The sequence below is a fragment of the Trichomycterus rosablanca genome, chromosome 8, assembly GCF_030014385.1.
Source record: "Trichomycterus rosablanca isolate fTriRos1 chromosome 8, fTriRos1.hap1, whole genome shotgun sequence".
In the NCBI taxonomy this organism is placed as follows: domain Eukaryota; kingdom Metazoa; phylum Chordata; class Actinopteri; order Siluriformes; family Trichomycteridae; genus Trichomycterus; species Trichomycterus rosablanca.
The window spans coordinates 32,216,961-32,241,301 of NC_085995.1; the positions used below are offsets into that span (position 1 = coordinate 32,216,961).

At 39.1% G+C, this 24,341-nt stretch overlaps 1 protein-coding gene across 1 annotated transcript; it reads left to right on the forward strand.

Moving 5' to 3' along the window:
- The first annotated feature begins 138 nt into the window (after positions 1-138).
- On the forward strand, positions 139-21,893 carry znf277 (zinc finger protein 277). The gene is made up of 12 exons (XM_063000065.1): positions 139-175; positions 4,426-4,636; positions 5,517-5,605; positions 6,755-6,837; positions 11,510-11,601; positions 14,468-14,578; positions 15,043-15,175; positions 15,912-15,979; positions 18,434-18,530; positions 18,942-18,984; positions 19,067-19,241; positions 21,688-21,893. Exons 1-12 carry the CDS (start codon positions 142-144, stop codon positions 21,869-21,871), a joined length of 1,320 nt encoding a protein of 439 aa, XP_062856135.1. The 5' UTR covers positions 139-141; the 3' UTR covers positions 21,872-21,893.
- The last annotated feature ends 2,448 nt before the right edge of the window (positions 21,894-24,341 follow it).

Genomic DNA, 24,341 nt, shown 5'->3' on the forward strand with positions numbered 1-24,341 from the left:
GCACAAGCCGCAATGATCCATGGGAGATCGAGCCCACGAATGAAAAATACGCCGCACAGGACTACAACCCCCATAAATGCAGTAAACTGCGGGGTGCGTCTGGATTGGTCATTCAGAGAACACGTGATCGGTGTGCTGAAAATGGCGTTGTTGAAGCAGAGCACAGGACTGACAGGTATACAAACTGTTTAGAGTTTCTTAATGTATATAGTGACATGTCACTTAATTATTTATTTAAAATAGTAAAACGTGATTTGAGTATATATTTTGTTGTAACATTTTTTATATTATATTTAGTTGTGCGCATGTTTCTGTTACTGAGAGTTTAAATGTATCATCGAGTTTTATATGAGAGCAAAACCACCTTATTTTATTTTTGCTAAGCAAAGATTAGCATTTATTTATTTATTTATCCTAAATGCACGGTGGTGGGAAACAAGCATTCATACAATTACTGACTGTAGTCCATCTGTTTCTCTGCATGCTTTGTTAGCCCCCTTTCATGCTGTTCTTCAAAGGTCAGGAACCCCAGAGGACCACCACAGAGCAGGTATTATTAGGGTAGTGGATCATTCTCAGCACTGTAGTGACACTGACATGGTGCTGGTGTGTTAGTGTGTGTTGTGCTGGTATGAGTGGATAAGACACAGCAGCGCTGATGGAGTTTTTAAACACCTCACTGTCCCTGCTGGACTGAGAATAGTCCACCAACCAAATGGCTCCAGCCAACAGCACCCCCATGGGCAGCGTCCTGTGACCACTGATGAAGGTCTATAAGATGACCTACTTAAACAGCAGCAATAGATGAGCGATCGTCTCTGACTTTACATCTACAAGGTGGACCAACTAGGTAGGAGTGTCTAATAGAGTGGACAGTGAGTGGACACGGTATTTTTAAAAATCCAGTAGCGCTGCTGTGTCTGATCCACTCATACCAGCACAACACACACTAACACACCACCACCATGTCATTGTCACTGCAGTGCTGAGAGTGATCCACCACCTAAATAATACCTACTCTGTGGGGGTCCTGACCATTGAAGAACAGGGTGAAAGCAGGTTAAAACATATGTAGAGAAACAGATGGACTACAGTCAGTAACTAGAACTACAAAGTGATTCTATATGGTAAGTGGAGCTGATAACATGGACAGTGATTGTGGAAACAAGGAGGTGGTTTTAATGTTATGGCTGATTGGTATATACAGTGTATCACAAAAGTGAGTACACCCCTCACATTTCTGCAGATATTTAAGTATATCTTTTCATGGGACAACACTGACAAAATGACACTTTGACACAATGAAAAGTAGTCTGTGTGCAGCTTATATAACAGTGTAAATTTATTCTTCCCTCAAAATAACTCAATATACAGCCATTAATGTCTAAACCACCGGCAACAAAAGTGAGTACACCCCTTAGTGAAAGTTCCTGAAGTGTCAATATTTTGTGTGGCCACCATTATTTCCCAGAACTGCCTTAACTTTCCTGGGCATGGAGTTTACCAGAGCTTCACAGGTTGCCACTGGAATGCTTTTCCACTCCTCCATGACGACATCACGGAGCTGGCGGATATTCGAGACTTTGCGCTCCTCCACCTTCCGCTTGAGGATGCCCCAAAGATGTTCTTTTGGGTTTAGGTCTGGAGACATGCTTGGCCAGTCCATCACCTTTACCCTCAGCCTCTTCAGTAAAGCAGTGGTCGTCTTAGAGGTGTGTTTGGGGTCATTATCATGCTGGAACACTGCCCTGCGACCCAGTTTCCAGAGGGAGGGGATCATGCTCTGCTTCAGTATTTCACAGTACATATTGGAGTTCATGTGTCCCTCAATGAAATGTAACTCCCCAACACCTGCTGCACTCATGCAGCCCCAGACCATGGCATTCCCACCACCATGCTTGACTGTAGGCATGACGCACTTATCTTTGTACTCCTCACCTGATTGCCGCCACACATGCTTGAGACCATCTGAACCAAACAAATTAATCTTGGTCTCATCAGACCATAGGACATGGTTCCAGTAATCCATGTCCTTTGTTGACATGTCTTCAGCAAACTGTTTGCAGGCTTTCTTGTGTAGAGACTTCAGAAGAGGCTTCCTTCTGGGGTGACAGCCATGCAGACCAATTTGATGTAGTGTGCGGCGTATGGTCTGAGCACTGACAGGCTGACCCCCCACCTTTTCAATCTCTGCAGCAATGCTGACAGCACTCCTGCACCTATCTTTCAAAGACAGCAGTTGGATGTGACGCTGAGCACGTGCACTCAGCTTCTTTGGACGACCAACGCGAGGTCTGTTCTGAGTGGACCCTGCTCTTTTAAAACGCTGGATAATCTTGGCCACTGTGCTGCAGCTCAGTTTCAGGGTGTTGGCAATCTTCTTGTAGCCTTGGCCATCTTCATGTAGCGCAACAATTCGTCTTTTAAGATCCTCAGAGAGTTCTTTGCCATGAGGTGCCATGTTGGAACTTTCAGTGACCAGTATGAGAGAGTGTGAGAGCTGTACTACTAAATTGAACACACCTGCTCCCTATGCACACCTGAGACCAAGTAACACTAACGAGTCACATGACATTTTGAAGGGAAAATTACAAGCAGTGCTCAATTTGGACATTTAGGGGTGTAGTCTCTTAGGGGTGTACTCACTTTTGTTGCCGGTGGTTTAGACATTAATGGCTGTATATTGAGTTATTTTGAGGGAAGAGTAAATTTACACTGTTATATAAGCTGCACACAGACTACTTTTCATTGTGTCAAAGTGTCATTTTGTCAGTGTTGTCCCATGAAAAGATATACTTAAATATCTGCAGAAATGTGAGGGGTGTACTCACTTTTGTGATACACTGTATATATTAACCTTTAATTTGTACACAATCTCTTTTGACATTTTACTTATCAATATGTAAAACAAAGTATGTGTTATAAGAATCAAAAAATATATGTTTAAAAAGACCAGAAAAAATATTCAAACATCACAAATAGTACTTCTATTTTTATTTAGTAAATCTGTTGGCATATAGAGTTTTTAGATAAGGTCACTAATGCAATGAAATATTGGAAATGCTTTAATTGGAGGGGATACAGTGAGCAATGAAAATAAAAGGACTGTACACACTGTTATTAGCAAAAGGTGCAAAAAACAACTTCTATCATGGTATGAAGGTGCATCATTGCCCATGGGGGCGGCACGGTTTCTCGGTGGGTAGCACTGTCACCTCACAACAAGAAGGTCCCAGGTTTGATGCCCAGGTGAGGCGGTCCAGATACTTTTTGTGCGGAGTTTGCATGTTCTCCCCGTGTCTGCGTGGGTACCCTCCAGGAGCTCCAGTTTCCTCCCACAGTCCAAAGACGTGCAAGTGAGGTGAACTGGAGATACAAAATTGTCCATGACTGTGTCTGACATTGAACTTGTGAACTGATGAATCTTGTGTAATGAGTAACTACCGTTTCTGTCATGAATGTAACCAAAGTGTGTAAAACATGACGTTAAAATCCTAATAAATAAATATATTGCCTATGGTATGGGTCATTCGCATTTGTCTGAAGGTACAAACTTTTACAGAAAGATATGCTGCCATAAAGATGACATCTTTTACCAAGACAACCATGGTTATTTCAGCCAGAGAACAGGCCATGTCTCATCCTGCATATGCTACAACCGATCTGTCTCCTATTGATAATGTAAAGAGCATCATGTAGAGGAGAATTAGACAATGGCAACCACAGACTGTGTGTTAAAGTCTTGTAAGACTCAAGCAAGAATGGCAAAAATTCAATTTTTAGAACGGCAACCTTTAGTATCATTTGTTCCAACCTTTTTAAATGTGTGTTGCAGGCGTCCAGTTCTAAAATGTGTTAATATTTATGTAATAGAGTTTGGTCAGTGTCAGGGATCAATAGTATGAACACATAAGAGATGCTTGTTTTTATTTGCATTTATCAAAATGTCCCAACTTTTCCAAAAAAAGAGTCCTTTTGTTCATATTTATTCAAACAAACTGCCTCTTTCTGTGCACAAGATCTAACAAATGTCCATGATTTAATAGATAAGACTACGCTGAAATCACTTGTGATTTCTTATTGCATATATCTGGAAACAGTGTTCATTGTAACCATATTTACATTTTCGGCATTTAGTGGACGCTTTTATCCAAAGCAACTTACAGTGACAGTGTACAGTCTAAGCAATTGAAGGTTGAGGGTCTTGTTCAAGGGCCCAACAGTGGCAACCTGGAAGTGGTGTGGCTTGAACAGGCAACCTTCTGATTACTAGTCCAGTACCTAAACCACTAAGCTACAGCTGCTCTCCAACCATATGCCGTATTAAACTTAGGAATCAGTGATGTTTACTTTAGAGACTTGATATCTGTAGCCTGTTATTTGCACTTGTACTATTTTCCTTTATCCACATTTGTCTTTTTCTAGATGAGCAGGACTGCATTTTGGAGCCGCTTTGCTTTCCTGAGCAGCAGAGTGCTGGTGTTACACAATCCTTATCGGAGGATGACTGCCAAGTGTGCTGTGTGCTGTGTTCACATTCGACTTTTCTCTCTCATAAAGACCAGCTGCTGAAGCATCTTCTGCTGGAACACAAACTGGTCATTGCTGATATTAAACTCATCGCAGACTTTCCAAAGTAAGGCCATAAGCATGTCAGTATTAACCAATCTCTCTTTCCTTTGGTTCAGGTTTTTCAAAAGCAGTATAATAATGATTTCATTTTAACTGTGGGCAGAGGAATGTGGGCAGTTAACTTTTCAGCAGAGACCTTCTTCTTGACCGGCTTGCATCAATTATATTGTTCAGCTCAAGCATGAGCTGAATAAATAAAATTCAGGGCAGTGTTTGAACCACTGGCATTTGTGTATGTATGATTAAGTCCTTGATTTATTGATAGGGTACAGTTTTGTTTATTTTTATTCTTGTCCCTATTTTTGCAATTCTTCTTTGGTGTTGTTGCTTATACTTCATCACCCACTAACCTAATCAAGGGCAAATGCAGTGTCGAGCTAGATAGTTGAGCAAAATCAAGTCCTACTTTACTATTTCTATTTGTCATTGAAACCAGCCTTAGGGCCACATGTAATCTATTGCAGTTTAAAATTTCAGGTTATTTTTCTTTTGTTAATTTGGTTATTTCAGCTCTGTTTGCAGTCTTCTATTTTGTGGGGTACTTTTTACAGACATGGTTAGCTAAGTTGGAATTGCTTATGTCTATGTCAGAAGTGTGCCAAATCAATTATGCACACTAGAATTATCCACTAGTGACCCCTAAATGCAGGGGCAGCCAAAAGCCTATACTTGACAGAAGCCATATTTCTATATAAAAAAAGATATCAGAACCTACTGTATATTGTGCAGGCATTTAAACATTTACGATTATGAAAATATTTAATTCACCCTCTTTTTATACATTATGCAATATTAGCTTAATAGTAGTCATTAATGCTTCAGCTGTGTATCATCTGTACAGTTCTGTTATATCTGCAATTAACAGTATTGGTGTTGTGTTGTAGGTATATGCTTTACTGGAGAAAACGGTTTACAGAGCAGCCCATCACAGACTTCTGTAGTGTCATCAAGACTAACTCTGAAGGACCTTCTGGTAAACCACACCTATTTGTTTGTACTCTGGACATTAAGTGAACAGGGTTGTACATTACCAATCTAGTCTCCTTGCAGCTTTTTTGATGCAAACAATTCCTACAGGTGTCCCAAAGTTTGTTGGTTATTTACAAACCCAAGTCTGTTTAAAATTAGACAGCATTTCTGCACCCTTTGTATCATTATTTCTACCATATTGCACTGAAGGATACTTCTATTGTCAATAGAATAGAATTGACAAAAAGAGAGACAGTCTGTTATATGTGTAGGTCATCCCTACAGAAAATTTTTAAACAAAGCCAAGATATCAATGACTGCAGTTTTCTTCACCATTGAAAGACACTTGCAAACTGTTGGAAGTTGACAGAAAGTCATCTGATAGACCCAAAGCCACAGCAACATCTAAAGAAAAGTATACAAGAGTCCACAGCTTACATAACAGGAAGCAAATAGGACAATAACTTCAAGCACAGCTTGCAGCTGGTTAAAGTAAGAAGTCTCTATTTTAACTGTGAAGTTAAGATTTAGCTGCAGGTCTTGTGGACCAATGAATTAAAATCTTTAGTTTATCATGAAAGAATGGTTTGTCAGTATATGATGCCAACTGTCAAATACGCAAGAGAAAGTGTGATGGTCCGGGGCTTCTTTGCTGGATTCAGAAACAATGACTTGCACAAGAGACTAAAATCCTGATCAAACGGAGGAACTACAGCATTCTGAACATGATCTATATCTGATCGGTCAGGAGTTCATCCTACAGTGAAACAATGACCTGAAACAGGCTGCGTTAGAACTACCTTAAAAGACAATAAATGACTACAGAGTTTAAATCATGGAGCGGTCAGCAAGTGTACAGATTTAAACCCCATCAAACTGGTCTGGAATTAACAGGTCAGAAGGGTGAAATGTGTTATTTCTTATGTAGAAAGAATGCCTTGTGTGTGTTATAGCTGTTATATCTGCAAAATGAGCTACTTTGAATAGTCAAAAATTAAAATTCAATTATGTTTAACAAAATAATCCCATGATCATTTTTTAATGGTTCTGTGCTTTAATGTAGAGTACCCACATAAATGAATTTGTGTAAATCTTAGTAAAGACTGGACTGTATGCTTTTGTTACCATTAATCTGCCACTACTTGGTTTGCAGAGTTGCAGGAATACTACTTCCTCCTTTGTGATGTTCTGCCAGAGGACCGTATCCTTCGAGAAGAGCTGCAGCAGAAACGACTGGTGTGTATTTACTTCTCCTCCACACACTACCAACCTACACAAACCACATCACACTGCTCTGAGAAAACTATACAGTGCCCTGAAAAAGTACTCCAGCTGCATACATGAATGATATATACAGATTTGTATGCATTTGACAAGTACTTTTTGAATAAGACATTTATTTTCTGGGTAAAGACCAACGTTAAAAAAGACAACTGTATTTAATTAAAAAATAACATTTATACCTTTGACAGCTACAACATCAAGCAGAATTTTAGATTATTCCTAATTATCATTGTTTATCATTGTTTACCATACGTTACTAAACATACTAAACATACTAAACATGGTTGGGTTTGACTTTGTACCTGGGTGGCTCGGTGGGTAGCACTGTCGCCTCACAGGAAGAAGGTCCTGGGTTTGATTGCCAGGTGGAACGGTCCAGGTCCTTTCTGTGTGGAGTTTGCATGTTCTTCCCGTGTCTGTGTTTCCTCTCGGAGCTCCGGTTTCCTCCCACAGTACAAAGACATGCAAGTGAGGTGAATTGGAGATACAAAATTGTCCATGACTGTGTTTGACATTAAAAACTTGAACTGATTAATCTTGTGTAACCAGTAATTACCTGTCCTGTTATTAATGTAACCAAAGTGTGTAAAACATGACATTAAAATCCTACTATAATAAAATAAATAACTGACTGTCTACCTAAACACTAGAGCAGTTCAGTTACAAAAAAGCTACATATTTAATGTCACACATTCATTTCTGCACACCAATTGAAATAGTTAATAACAGGAAATAAGATTTATCGGAAAAGCTCACAAATTATATGTGATATTTGACCCTAAATTGGATAAATATTATATTTCTGGTAAGTCTTATGAAGGCCATCAATTATAGAAGACTGAGAAGCCCAAGTTCCCTCTTAAATTGTTTCTGTGGGTTATAATGAGTCAACAGTGTCATCATCTCACATACGCATCTTTAGTAAAATCTGCTATTACGGTTGCTAGGCAACCTGGTATCGCCATCACCTCTGCAGCTTGTGCTGTAGCGTAGGGAGCTACTGCTGAAGCAAACCAGTGCAACCTTTCTCTATCATGTACTGTATGTATGTGTATATACTGTATATATTCATATATACATACATATGTGTGTATATACACCGATCAGCCATAACATTAAAACCACCTCCTTGTTTTTACACTCACTGTCCATTTTATCAGCTCCACTGACCATATAGAAGCACTTTGTAGTTCTACAATTACTGACTGTAGTCCATCTGTTTCTCTACATATCTTTTCAGCCTGCTTTCACCTTGTTCTTCAGTGGTCCGGACCACCACAGAGCAGGTATTATTTAGGTGGTGGATGATTCTCAGCACTGCAGTGACACTGACATGGTGGTGGTGTGTTAGTGTGTGTTGTGCTGGTATGAGTGGATCAGACACAGCATCGCTGCTGGAGTTTTTAAATACTGTGTCCACTCACTCTCCACTTAATTAGACACTCCTACCTAGTTGGCCCACCTTGTAGAAATAAAGTCAGAGACTATCGCTCATCTATTGCTGCTGTTTGAGTTGGTCATCTTCTAGACCTTCATCAGTGGTCACAGGACACGCGGCGCTGTTGGCTGGATATTTTTGGTTGGTGGACTATTCTCGGTTCAGCAGTGACTGTGAGGTGTTTAAAAACTCCATGAGCACTGCTGTGTCTTATCCACTCATACTAGCACAACACACACTAACACACCACCACCATGTCAGTGTCACTGCAGTGCTGAGAATGATCCACCACCCAAATAATACCTGCTCTGTGGTGGTCCTGTGGGGGGTCCTGACCATTGAAAAATGAAGGAGGTTAAAAAAGCATGCAGAGAATCAGATGGACTACAGTCAATAATTGTAGAACTTCAAAGTGCATCTATATGGTAAGTGGAGCTGATAAAATGGACAGTAAGTGTAGAAACAAGAAGGTTGTTTTAATGTTATGGGTTATCAGTGTAAATTATATACAGTGTATCACAAAAGTGAGTACACCCCTCACATTTCTGCAGATATTTAAGTATATCTTTTCATGGGACAACACTGACAAAATGACACTTTGACACAATGAAAAGTAGTCTGTGTGCAGCTTATATAACAGTGTAAATTTATTCTTCCCTCAAAATAACTCAATATACAGCCATTAATGTCTAAACCACCGGCAACAAAAGTGAGTACACCCCTAAGAGACTACACCCCTAAATGTCCAAATTGAGCACTGCTTGTCATTTTTCCTCCAAAATGTCATGTGATTTGTTAGTGTTACTAGGTCTCAGGTGTGCATAGGGAGCAGTTGTGTTCAATTTAGTAGTACAGCTCTCACACTCTCTCATACTGGTCACTAAAAGTTCCAACATGGCACCTCATGGCAAAGACCTCTCTGAGGATCTTAAAAGACGAATTGTTGCGCTACATGAAGATGGCCAAGGCTACAAGAAGATTGCCAACACCCTGAAACTGAGCTGCAGCACAGTGGCCAAGATCATCCAGCGTTTTAAAAGAGCAGGGTCCACTCAGAACAGACCTCGCGTTGGTCGTCCAAAGAAGCTGAGTGCACGTGCTCAGCGTCACATCCAACTGCTGTCTTTGAAAGATAGGCGCAGGAGTGCTGTCAGCATTGCTGCAGAGATTGAAAAGGTGGGGGGTCAGCCTGTCAGTGCTCAGACCATACGCCGCACACTACATCAAATTGGTCTGCATGGCTGTCACCCCAGAAGGAAGCCTCTTCTGAAGTCTCTACACAAGAAAGCCCGCAAACAGTTTGCTGAAGACATGTCAACAAAGGACATGGATTACTGGAACCATGTCCTATGGTCTGATGAGACCAAGATTAATTTGTTTGGTTCAGATGGTCTCAAGCATGTGTGGCGGCAATCAGGTGAGGAGTACAAAGATAAGTGTGTCATGCCTACAGTCAAGCATGGTGGTGGGAATGCCATGGTCTGGGGCTGCATGAGTGCAGCAGGTGTTGGGGAGTTACATTTCATTGAGGGACACATGAACTCCAATATGTACTGTGAAATACTGAAGCAGAGCATGATCCCCTCCCTCCGGAAACTGGGTCGCAGGGCAGTGTTCCAGCATGATAATGACCCCAAACACACCTCTAAGACGACCACTGCTTTATTGAAGAGGCTGAGGGTAAAGGTGATGGACTGGCCAAGCATGTCTCCAGACCTAAACCCAATAGAACATCTTTGGGGCATCCTCAAGCGGAAGGTGGAGGAGCGCAAAGTCTCGAATATCCGCCAGCTCCGTGATGTCGTCATGGAGGAGTGGAAAAGCATTCCAGTGGCAACCTGTGAAGCTCTGGTAAACTCCATGCCCAGGAGAGTTAAGGCAGTTCTGGGAAATAATGGTGGCCACACAAAATATTGACACTTCAGGAACTTTCACTAAGGGGTGTACTCACTTTTGTTGCTGGTGGTTTAGACATTAATGGCTGTATATTGAGTTACTTTGAGGGAAGAATAAATTTACACTGTTATATAAGCTGCACACAGACTACTTTTCATTGTGTCAAAGTGTCATTTTGTCAGTGTTGTCCCATGAAAAGATATACTTAAATATCTGCAGAAATGTGAGGGGTGTACTCACTTTTGTGATACACTGTATGTACATGTACATATGTGTATATAATTGTATACATGTACATGTGTGTATGTGTATATGCAGTAACTGATTAGTAAGAACTTAGCATGCACTCCTGAGACCTGCCCACCATCACCACTCATTGCTGCAGTGAACTGTTGGGGGTAAAATCTAAAAACAGAGGAATTCCTTAAATGGTCTTATTTTGGCGGTACAGTGCCTCGGTGGGTAGCACTGTGTTTGATTCCCAGGTAGAGCGGTCCGGGTCCTTTCTGTGAAGTTTTCAAGCTTCCCCTTGTCTGTGTAGGTTTTCTCCAGGAGCTTCGGTTTCCTCCCACAATCCAAAGTCATGCGAGTCTTTGCAGCTCTAACAGCTTCCACTCTTCTGAGAAGGCTTTCTACAAGATGTTGGAGTGTGGGAATTTTCATCTATTTATCCAAAGATCATGATTACGTACCTTGCTTTTGTGCATTGACGCACATAATGCTGGAACAGATAAGGGCCTTCCCCAAACTGTTCCCACAAAGTTGAAAGCATACAATTGTCCAAAATGTCTTGGTATGCTGAAGCATTAAGGTTTCCCACTGGAACTTTCCCACTGGGACAATGCAGTCTAGCACATAATGTCCAAGTCCATCGGACTTCCAGATAGAGAAGCATGATTCATCACTCTACAGAACACGTTTCCACTTCTCCAGAGTCCACTGGTGGTGTGCTTTACACTATTCTATCTGACGCTTGGCATTGTGCTTAGTGATGTAAGACTTGTATGCAGCTGTTTGGCCATGAAGACCAATGCCAAGAAGCTTCCATCGCACAGTTTTTGTGCTGATGTGCGACGGAAAAAAACTGTGCGACGGAAGCTTCTTGGCAGAGCGCTGACCACTTTTATTCACGATGCATCTCAGCACATTAAACATGCCAGTACATGAACTAGCCTCTCTCAATTGTCTCCAGGTGTGAGTATGTATAGATGATGTTAGTTGCCCTGTGCTGGACTGGTGTCCTGCACAGAATGGATTTGCACCCAGTGATTCGATTACTGTGTTGAACAGGAGGAGGTTTTGGAACAGCAGCAGCAGGAACGTGATGACACGCGTTTTCAGCGCAGCTGCATGTTTTGTAATGAAGAATTTACAGGAAACAGGTAAGAGCTGCTGTATAGTAGTTTATATTCATTTTCTAATTATTTAAAGCTTCAGGAGTGATGTGTTGTGCTTAAATCTTAATGTAAAAAAAAAATACACTAGAGGAAAAATACACTAAAAACTGACAATATTTAAAAACTGGACACACAGGACCCTAATCTTAGAAAAAGAAAATTAGCCCAGGAATCACTTGGCCTACAGTTTAAGGGTTTTTATAAACTAATGCTAAGTGTTTTAGAGCTAGGCTATGTGTCACAGCATGCCCTTTATGGTTTGACTGCTTAAAATGTGAAAGTCACTTCATTATGCTGAGACTCTCACCATAAGAAGTGTGCCACCTCTCTTAATCTGTTCCTCACACTCCCGCTGTCGCTTCAAGCTTCGGTTGCAGGCAGACACAGGCTGACTTGGTGCTCTGCATTTGCTTAAATCCAGGCATAGACACAGTAGGGCTGGGCAGTATATCGCAAATATCTATATAATCGGTATTACTTTTTACGCTATACTGAAAATTACCATATTCGTTATATCGAGTATGCCTGGGATGCACAGGTTACCTTTTGAGAGCGTTTAAAACATCAAAAAACAGATGTTTCGCACATGAGCGATAAAAACTAGTTCAAACGAATTATTTATAGGAATCGAATCAGAGAGATGTGCTCTTATCTGTGGTAAAGATTCATTCATTTTGCTCACTCTATTTCATTACGGTGTCACGCGTAATTAACTCCATGAATCAGTGTGCATGTGTTTCAGTGAATCAGTTGTGGTTCAAGCCTTGAAAAACAGCTGTATAAACCAATCAGAGCTTCTGAATTCAGATTTTGGGTGGAATTTCAGTTGTTGCTCTATCCAAAGCAAAATTAGCTATTTTTTATTTCTTCAATGTGTGTCATTTAGGTGAGCTGGCAATAAATAAAAAAAACTCTTTCTTTATTGGTTGTAAAGGTATAAGTGACAGCTTTGTTAACGAATTACCAGTTTCAGCTTTTAACCACGAAGACTGAGAGGATAAATTATCCATTGGATATGGATTTATATATTCTGGAAATATTCTAGAAACATGAAGGAAAACATTTACAAAAAAGTGGATTTTATCCCTAATGGAACAGCACACGGTTATACACTATATTGCCAAAAGTATTCGCTCGTCTGCCTTCACACGCATATGAACTTGAGTGACGTCCCATTCTTAATCCACAGGGTTTAATATGATGTGGGCCCACCCTTTGCAGCTATAACAGCTTCAACTCTTCTGGGAAGGCTTTCCACAAAGTTTAGGAGTGTTTATGGGAATTTTTGACCATTCTTCCAGAAGCGCATTTGTGAGGTCAGACACTGATGTTGGATGAGAAGGACTGGCTCGCAGTCTCCGCTCTAATTCATCCCAAAGGTGTTCTATCGGGTTGAGGTCAGGACACCACACCAAACTCTCTCATCCATGTCTTTATGGACCTTGCTTTGTGTACTGGTGCACAGTCATGTTGGAACAGGAAGGGGCCATGCCCAAACTGTTCCCACAAAGTTGGGAGCGTGAAATCCAAAATCTCTTGGTATGCTGAAGCATTAAGAGTTCCTTTCACTGGAGCCCAACTCCTGAAAAACAACCCCACACCATAATCCCCCCTCCACCAAACTTTACACTTGGCACAGTGCAGTCAGACAAGTACCGTTCTCCTGGCAACCGCCAAACCCAGACTCGTCCATCTTGTTGCACCTTGTTGCACAGGTGGCATCCTATCACGGTACCATGCTGGAATTCACTCCTGAAAGTGACCCATTCTTTCACAAATGTTTGTAGAAGCAGTCTGCATGCCTAGGTGCTTGGTTTTATACACCTGTGGCCATGGAAGTGATTAGAACACCTGAATTCAATGATTTGGATGGGTGAGGGTGAGTGAATACTTTTGGCAATATAGTGTAGATTTGGTCTCAGTTTGAAGAAGAGAAGCTCAGGTAAGCAGCGGTTATGATTTTATGCTGCTGTGTGGTTGATTTTGGGTCCAAAGCTGTTGTTTAACGTGCGCTTTCATTTTGCAATGATAGATTTTTCTGGATTTTTTTGATGCTCATTTATTTGAAGTAAAACTGCAGTGGCCTGCCACTGTACTGTTAAGTTTACATTATATCGTATTGTATCGTATATCACTACTTCTCAAAAGCATATCGAGATATGAGTTTTTTTTAGTCATACTGCCTAGCCCAAAGACACAGCCTTGTTTTTTTTTTTCTTCTTCTTCTCTTTCATAACCACCAGAAGCCGTTCTCCTGTTTCTTTCTTTCATATTCAGTAGTGCAGAGATACTGGATTAAGGTCTTGAATCCAAAGCATTAGCACAGAAATTGAAGATTTAGATAAGAAAGGTCAAAGAGAATCTGGAACATTCTGCAGGCTCATAGCCAGTAAGTCTTAATTCCTGTTGGGTGTCTTCACAGACATGAGTGACTATGTCTGGGGTGGGAGTGGTGGGTGGCCGAACAGCCTAGCCATTGGGAGGTGCATTTCTCAGTGTAAACTCAGTGCTGGTTTTAAGCCTGGATAAAATAAGGAGGGTTACATTAGGAAGGGGATCCGGCATAAGATCCGCCAAATCAGGTGTCTGGATATCTGATCAGTCAGATCAGATATCCTGATTACTTGGACTGGTAATCTAAGGGATGCTGGTTTAAGTGCCACCCCTGCCTGATTGCCACTGTTGGGTCCTTGAGTAAAACCCTTAAACCATACTTGCTTGGATTGTAGACGTTCACTTTTTGTAACTGTAAGCTGCCTCGAATAGAATTGTTTGCTAAATGCTTTAAATGTAATGTAATATTATGTAAAAATAAATTAATGTAAAATTGTGCTCCTTTTCATCACTGTAGGTCTATACTGCTCAATCACATGGCCAGAGAGCACTCGTTCAGCATCGGCCTGCCAGACAACATTGTGTACTGTACACAGTTCCTTGATCTGCTGGAGAGAAAACTGGACAAGTAAGCCTGCAGCTGCTCAACACTTGACCATAGATTACTGTAGAAAAGATTCAGTAGTAGTTCTTCAGGGGGAGAAAACTTTGAGTAGAGTACCCTCTCCTGGTTGCTTCAGGGTTTGTACAGAAGCTGTATTTATGTTTTATTTGTTAGAATGTTTAATGTGTTAGAATTTGACAGGACAAGTGAATGTTAAATACAGTGGTACCTTGTAACTCAACATCTTTGAAACTCAACGCCCTTCATCGAGAAATTTGTACTCTTAAACTCAACGTTTACCTTAAACGTTTACCACTAAACTTACATTTTGATTGCCTGCATTAAATGTAAAATGTATTACATTTAAGTATTAAGTAAGTAAAAAGCTGTGTGAATGCTTTGCTGGCTGTAGTTGTAGCAAAGCCATTCTTAAACAACAGATCAGGTTTAAAGAAAGTCATTTTTTCTTTCTTTGATTGATTTCACAGTATGCAGTGTCTCTACTGTGAGAAAATATTTCGGGACAAGACGACCTTGAAGGATCACATGAGAAAGAAACAACACAGACGCATCAACGCCAACAATCACGACTATGATCGTTTCTATGTCATCAACTATTTGGTATGTTCCTTTATGATTGTTTTGATCTCAGTTACTGTTAAATAATATAATTGAATGATGTTAATGTGAGCCTCCTGAAATGCAGTAATGCAGATATAAATGCCATACAGCTCTGAAAAAAAACAAGACCACTAAACAATCATTAGTTGCTCTGGTTTTACTGTTTACAGGTATGTGTTTGGGTAAAATGAACATTTTTACATTATTTACATTGAACAATGCACTGACAAACAGTGTTTTCAGACCTTATATAATGCACAGAAAACAAGTTCATAGTCATTGAAAAAAAACAAAAAAACACTGTTCTAATGTTTCAAGTTAGGAAGAGTTCAGAAGGTCGTATTTTGTGAAATAATCCATTTTTAATCTCAGCTTTATCTTGGCATGCTCTTCACCAGCCTCTCACATTGCTGTTGGGTGATCTACACTCTGATTGGCTTAGCTGTGTAACATGAAGCGTTGTTCTGCTTGTAAAACCAATTTCTTGAATCTCATGGAACCCTGGCATGTGTGCCATTAGTTAATTCCAGTTACTTTTACACCCAGCTCGTCTAGTGGTTTTCATATTTTTCCTTATAAAATAAGGTTTATTTCAAGACAGGTGATTATTTAATACAAATCTCATTACGAACAATGAGGTAAAAAAAAGAATGGTCTTTTTAATTATTTTTCAAAGCTGTGAATATACAGTATAATAAAATGAAGCTTAAGGTTGCTGATGTTGTGATTGATGAAGGAGCTGGGAAAGACCTGGGAGGAGGTGCTGTCTGAGGACGACAGGGAGCTGCAGGAAGATAATGATGAGTAAGAACCTTTACACTTTTAACTTTACAGGTGTGTGTGTGTGTGTGTGTGGATACACACCATATTAAAACATCTAACTGATATGAATAAACACCAATACAATACATTTTCAATATTTACTTACTAGATACTGAGTATCTAGTGGCCTAAAGAAGTAAAACATTTAACATATATATGTATATGTTCATACAGTAAACTGTAATATTGCACACATTCCTATGCCCCTAAATGTATCACGTATTTAACTCAGGATGTTACAAATACAATATATATAGTATAGAAAATTCAAATAAAATTGACACTGTAAACACATTTAGTATGAATTACGATTTCATGTTAGACATCTTTCATGAATCTTTCTAATTCATATGAGACCTTCATTTGTTCACTTATTTTTAACATGGAGAAGTATTTTCTGAAGACGTATAAAGGAGAAATATAATAATAAAATCACAACACGGTTAAACTCCTCAAGCATAATTCCAAACAGAGATTTTAGTAACAGGTTTATTTGCAGCCGTGCTATTACAAAGTTGCACTAATATTAGCCACCAGGATGAATTCTTAATGATTTTACTTTGCCTGAAGTATAGCAATTTTTTATCTTCCCATCTAATCTTGCCTGTAGTTTTCTGTTAATGATTTTTTTTTTTTTTATTACAAAGCTTTTACATTTTGCTCATACTTTGTTTGAAATTACATAGTAGAATGACTTGCAGTTCTTTAGTGTTGCAATTTAAACTAGAATAAAAACATGTAAATTTTACTTATATTCTTTATTATCTAGGCTGAAACCTTTAGCAAGTATGCCAAATAAATGCAGCGTATGCAAAACTAAATTCTGTCACATACACGAATCAGCCAAAACAATAAGACCACTCCTCAAAAATGTGCATGGCAATGCCTATTTCATGACGGTTTGCACGCCACAGTAAGGGATATTTAAAATATTAAATGGGATGATGATAGTTACTGTTCGTACACAAGTACACAGCATGGGGTGAGTACCCACCAACAGTGGTCCGAGGATGGACAAGCCAGAAAACGCTGACAAATTTTTGGGTGGCCAGAACTCACTGATGCCATCAAAAGGTATCAAAGAACCACGAGCACTATGGTGTCTTATGGATAACAGATGCTTCTGTGGATCAATTTGCATATAATTTAAATGTGCCCTTCAGATGTCTTGTGAAGTCCATGTTTTTCATCAGTGTACATACAAACATACATATATGTAAAGCAGGGGTCACCAACAGAGCATGTTTTAAAAATAGCACTAGTGACCATAGAACTTGTATTTGTGTTGCTGTTCTTTTTGAATCAATAACACTTGCACTGATGTAGATTTGCAAATGACAATACTGAATATAAAATTGTAAAAACAAAAATGTTTTATGTTTATATGAGCTCTGATCTTGTCTGTTCAATATTGTGTGCTAGACAAACGTCCATCTCACTCTTTGCTGAGACAAGCGAGCACAGCTACGATGTGGACGAGATGCGTTTTCTTTTCTTATTTTTTATAAAGAATAAGAAAGTCGGGGAGGTCCTGAAAGGAGCAATAATGATAATGGCAAACACTGTTTTCAAAGTCAAGAAGAATGCTCCTGATGTCATTTCCACTCTCTCCGATGAGTGTGGTCAAGTACGATGGTTAGAAGAGTGTCCGCTGTGTCCGGTAACTTGACTGGGCAGCTGGACTGGGATCTGGTTACATGCAGGTGGTTTAGCATCCAGTGTGACAAGTCCGTGCACAGCAGCAGTACATTGCAGTTTTTTTGTTTTTTTTTACATAACTGACAAAACTGATAACTGTTCAAACATAGGACAGAGTTCATGATTTCTTAAAAAATTTTACAAAGGTAGTGATAAGTACAATCAAGACATGATTGGAAGATTTTCTAAAAATATGTTATATACATCACAGGTGGGATTTTGAACAAAATTGCTCATTAACATGATCAGACAGTCTGGTCACATATATGAACATTTATTATTATGACATGTTATTAATAATAATATTATCATTAAAGGTGAACTGTGCAACTTTTTTTCCAGGACGTTTGTATTAAACAAGTAGCCCTTTGTATTACTCAGTACCCTTAAAGTAGTTCTCAGTTTTTTACAAAATCAGTGACCCCTGATATAAAGTAAAAATGAAGGAACTTGATTCTCTATGTACAGTGAGGCAAAAGGGTTCCCCCAGTTTAAATTGTGCTGTACTCTTAATGCTAAACCATTGCAGTTTAAACTGTAGTAAAGATGGTATAACATGGTTTATTTTTCAATTGTTTACCAAATGGGTGTAACTTTGGACTCAATTTGGGAAATTTGTCTTAGTGTTTGAAGACACGTAATGATCTGGATTTCAATAATGTAAGAAAAAACAAGTGTTTTTGAAATACTGACATGGTAAGCTAACTTGGTGTTATTTTTTTTTTGTGGCATTTACAGTGACTGGTCTGACTGGCAGGCTCACCCAGTATGCGCTGTGTGTCTGTACTGTGAACAGCAGGAGGAAACCATGGACAAGATCTACACACACATGCAGGTTAGGAATTAACGTGCATTATGAAATTGTTCAAAACAATAATGAAATAGCGCTTTGGAGTGGCCTTGCATCCGAAAATTAAAATAAGAATGAAAAACTCTACCATGTTTGATTAGTGTATGAATATTATGAGTAAATATAATCATAAAAGAATCATAGGGGAAAGCTGCTGACAACACTGCAGCACCTGATACACTCGTACAAATACAATACACACCATGTTATAACCATGTTAGTGTTTTTTCAGTGACATGAATAGTCCACCACTCGAACCTCATCTTGTCAATTGGGGTCCCTGTCAACTGTTCACAAAGCAAATAGGCTACAGTCATTGTATACCCACAGTGTTTAGCTTATAAAAAGAATGTACACACTGAGTAAAATATTACGTCACTGTGTTGTTTTCAACAGGAAACACATGGGTTTTACCTGCACAAATTAAAAACAGATCTCAGTAAGTATAATCAAACAATTAAAACAATATCTTACAGGATGTACAGCTCCCATTTTCAATGCTGTATTATGTTGCTGTTTAGATCTAAACTTTTATCAACAAGTCAAACTGGTTAACTACATCCGGCGTGAGCTTCACCAGAGCCGGTGCTACGGCTGCCAGAAGAGGTTCGAGACAAGGGATGAAGTGCTGAAGCACCTGATGATGGCAGATCATGTAATGCAACTCTCAGATGGCACACATTGGGACCAACCACAGTGAGTCAAGCATTAAATTGGTATTCTGCAGCACACTTACTTTGTCAGACACCTAAATTCATACGCTGCATTATGAGTAAGCAGTCTGAAGGTAAAGGCTATTACAGTTGAAATGCAACATGAATAATGTTGTGGGCTTCCAGGCCGCATTTACAGCATTTAGCAGACGCTTTTATCCAAAGCGACTTATAGCTGTGACAGTAAACGATTTAAGCAATTGAGGGTTAAGGGTCCAACACAGCACCTGGCAGTGGTGGGGTTTGAACCAGCAACCTTTTGATTACTAGTCCAGTTCCTTAAGTACCTTAGCTGTTTCAGAGGAAGGACATGTTAGCTGTCAGCCTCCAACTTGGTGACCTTTAGTTATCATCATTCTTATTATTGCCTTTAATTGCTTTCTGTGAAGAAATTCACTACATAAAATATACACCTGTAAGAAAAGAAAAGCACCCTCATCTGTATCCAAATGTAGTTGTAATAAAATCAAAAAGGACATGTATTTTGATTTACCTGCATAGATTTTGCAGGTTGTGCACTGTTTGACTCATGAAGGTACTCCCCAAACTGCTATAATTTATGGCTTTTTTAGGTATGCTTTTTTGTGGCTCACAAAATACCAGTGGTACCTTGTAACTCAACGTCCCCTAAACTCAAAATCTTTAAAACTCAACGTCCTTCGTCGAGAAATTTGTACCCTTAAACTCAATGTGTTCATTTTGTTTTTTAAAAATTTGTTTATTTAATTTCAAATTAACAATGAACGGTCACTTTGTTCATCGCTTGGCTTGAGCGGTGCAGTAAAACGTCATCAAAATGTGCATATGAGACGAAACTGCATTTGTGTGGAATAGTAGTATCTAGTATCTGTGTTTATCTGGATTTCCCTCACTGTTTCACTTTTAAACTTGTGTTACAACTTGATGTTCTGAGAAATTGCAAGAATAAGCTCTTTATGTCAGTGTTTTTATATTATATTAGTGTTATTGTCAGTGTATAAGGGTCAAAAACAACCTAAAACATAAGCCTAAAATATATGCAGTTTCACTGGACCATGGAATGCATTAACAGGTTTCCCATACATCCTTATGGGAAGAAAATACCTTGAAACTCAACGCCTTTAAAACTCGACGCCAGTCCCAGAACTAATTGACGTTGAGTTTCAAGGTACCACTGTACAGATAACGCTACTGAGAATGAATGGTTTATGTATTCACAATGCTTAGACTCAGATCTTACATTCACCAGCCATATTAAAACCATCACCAAAACAGCCTTCTACCATCTTAGAAATATAGCCAAAATCAAGGGTCTACTGTGTCAACAAGACCTAGAGAAGCTCATCCATGCTTTTATCTCCAGTAGGGTGGACTATTGTAATGGTCTCTTAACTGGACTTCCCAAAAAGACCATTAAACAGTTACAGCTCATTCAGAACGCTGCTGCAAGAGTTTTAACCAAGACAAAGAGAACTGAGCACATCACTCCAGTTCTGAAATCTCTACACTGGCTTCCGGTTAGTTACAGAATAGAATTTAAGGTGCTGCTACTGGTCTACAAGTCACTGAATGGGTTCGGCCCAGAATACATCTCAGAAATGTTCAGAGAATATAAACCCAGTAGATCTCTTAGATCCATGGACTCAGGTCAGCTAGTAGAGCCCAGAGTCCAAACTAAACATGGTGAAGCAGCATTTAGTTGTTGGGCTGCATATAACTGGAACAGACTGCCAGGAGATATTAGATGTTCCTCAAACATAGAAATCTTTAAATCCAGGTTAAAAACTTTTCTTTTTTCTTGTGCCTATGATTGAGCTCGATATTTTTACTATTACCCTCATTTTACCATATTTCTTTTAGTCTTGTTTTAATTCCATATTCTCTAAACTGTAAGGTATATTTTACTATATTTTCTTTTAGTTTTTATGTTTTATTTGCTTATTTCTCTTGTTTTAATTTCGTATTTACCAAATTGTAGGGTATATTTTACAATATTTTCTTTTAATTTTTCAAGTTCTTAATTTTTATCTCTCTTGTTTGAATTTCATGTTTTTAATTGTAACTAAATGTTTGCAAGAAGTCTTTCTGAGGTTCTAGATCTCAGGAATGTTTTAATGCTTTTAATTTTTAATTTTTCCTTATGTAAAGAACTTTGAATTGCCACTGTGTATGAAAGGTGCTATACAAATAAACTTGCCTTGCCTTGCCTTAAAAAAACAAAAAAACACTTATATACCATGACTGATAATTCACAGTTGTGTGTTTGTTTTGTTTGTTGGCTTTTAATATTTGTGCCATATAGTAAAGGCATTTTGCAGTGTGTATTAATGCACTTGTCTCTCTAAAGTTTAAAAACTTGAAATTCAATGTTATATAAAAATGTAAAAACTCGTAAATAAGTAATCTATAATAACACTCATGTTAATGTCTGTTCTTCTCTTGGTGTGTAGGTACTATTTCCCTACATATGAGAACGACGCACTGCTTACAGCTTTGTTGGACAGTGAGAGCGAGTGTGAAGGACCTGAACACAGTTCTGATGTACCTGTGTTTGCTGAAGACATTTCCAACCTGAAAGCTTTAAAACAGAACAGTGTGCTGAAGAATATGCTTAAGGACAGAGGCAGTACCTAATAAACTCACTACTGGTCATCAACACAGCATTTTCGTTTATTGCAATATTTGAGTAATGGATTTAATTGATTTTGAAGCCGTTCATTAAATAAATCGATGTGCTTTAAAGCACATTTCTGTTGCTTTGCATCAGGCAACATAATATTGTGCAATGTATGGAGACTTTGTGGACAGGACAACTTTAATTTTCCCCTTATGTATTGTCACATTTCAGGAACATGCAATCCTGTTCATTGGTGCTCCTTCGCAGCTTCTACAACACCATACAACAGTGTAATGTTTTTTCTGTGTTCTCTATCAGTAACACTGAGACCAAGATGTCACAGAGAGTCCTTCATCTGTTTTGATTAAACTTCAATAAATGCAATCCAGTAAAATGTTTACTTATGACACCTTGGGTGTGCAGTCATTTATCACTTTAGCTCTCTGTATGGTGAATCATTCAGGTTATAATTTTATTAAATAACCTTTAATGTCTAGTTTGTGTAAGGGGGTTGTGTCTACTGTGTGGCATCTAATTGTTCCCCTTTTTTTTAGCTACTCCTGTATTTAGGGTTCTTCACAGTGGATAATTCTGGTCTGCACACCGGACTTGACACAGTTTTACACTAGATACCCTAGCTTGCGAAACCCTCCTATTTCTGTCTGGGCTTGGGACTGGCACTGAGAGTGCACCCACAAGTGTGCCTCCCAGTGGCTAGGCTGTTTCTGCCAATGTCATTATCTAAAAATTGGTTATTTACATAAAAAATATCTATTTGTTTTTGAACTTTTACATTTATCTTAAGATTATAAAATTATTATAAGATTATTTTCTATTATCTTATTTCTAGTATGTAATAGAAGCTTTTCAACTTTCCTCAAAATCCCCCTGAGGGCAATTAGTAAGAAACCCTATTTAAGTTACACTAGTCTTACTTTGTCTGCATGCATTATTGGAGCTTCAAAATAATAAGAACAGCTCACACAGAATATGGAAAAGTGACAATACGATAGAAAGCTACACTTACAAGGGAAAGTTTTGCACTGTTCCAGAACAAATTGCTGTGCATATTAGTATAATTTCTGCTATTTTCATAGCAGGTTGCCTCTTTGCCAAATGCATATGCTAAAGAGGAGTGATCATGCAAAAATACACTTATTCCCTTAACCACAGTAACTTGAAGAAATTTTAGAGTAGCCATCCCACCTACTGGAAAGTTATCAAAGGATAAAATAGGGGAAGGCATGCCAAACTGCAAATACAGTAACCAAGTGTTGATTCATGGTCCATGGAGCTATACATCCAGCCCCAAACAATGGCTTTAGAGATTTTATTCTCAACACCAACACAGCATAAAGTTATGATATACACAGATCAGCCATAACATTAAAACCACCTCCTTGTTTCTAAACTTACTGTCTATTTTATCAGCTCCACTTACCGTATAGCAGCACTTTGTCCATCATTTTCAGCACTGCAGTGACACTGACATGGTGGTGGTGTGTTAGTGTGTGTTGTGCTGGTATGAGTGGATCAGACACAGCAATTCTGATGGAGTTTTTAAACACCTCACCATCACTGCTGAACTAAGAATAAGTCCACCAACTAAAAACATCCAGCCAACAGCACCCCATGGGCAGCGTCCCATGACCACTGATGAAGGTCTAGAAGATGACCGACTCAAACAGCAGCAATAAATGAGCGATCGTCTCTGACTTTACATCTACAAGGTGGACCGACTAGGTAGGAGTGTCTAATAGAGTGAACAGTGAGTGTACAGTAAAAAAAAAAAACTCCCGCAGCGCTGCTGTGTCTGATCCACTCATACCAGCACAACACACACTAACACACCACCACCATGTCAGTGTCACTGCAGTGCTGAGAATGATCCACCACCCAAATAATACCTGCTCTGTGGGGGTCCTGACCACTGAAGAACATGGTGAAAACAGGCTAAAAATGTATGTAGAGAAACAGATGGACTACAGTCAGTAATTGTAGAACTACAAAGTGCTTCTATATGGTAAGTGGAGCTGATAAAATGGACAGTGAGAGTAGAAACAAGGAGGTGGTCATAATGTTATGCCTTATCGGTGTAATTATTAATTCTTGGTCACACCTACTGTTATATTATTACATCTCTTGCAATGACGTTAACGCGGTGCTGACAATTTTACCCTTTCTTTTTATAAGTGGTATAAAGAATGCCTGTCATTAATTAGTATGGTATATGGCTCCCCCTAGTGGCGCAAAATGAGGATTAGATTTAGTAGGCAATGAAAATGTGCACATAATATATATAGCTACATGTATTCATTCATTAATTGATTTATTTATTTCTATTAGCTACAGCTGAGGTGGGTGACGCGTTACGAAGCATCCAGAGCTCCACACCACCAGTGATGAGCTGGAGAGGAGGCTGCATTGGCATGTGCGGTTGATAAACTCACTCCAGATGTTCAGTTTAATACATTCCAGTGTCCTGAA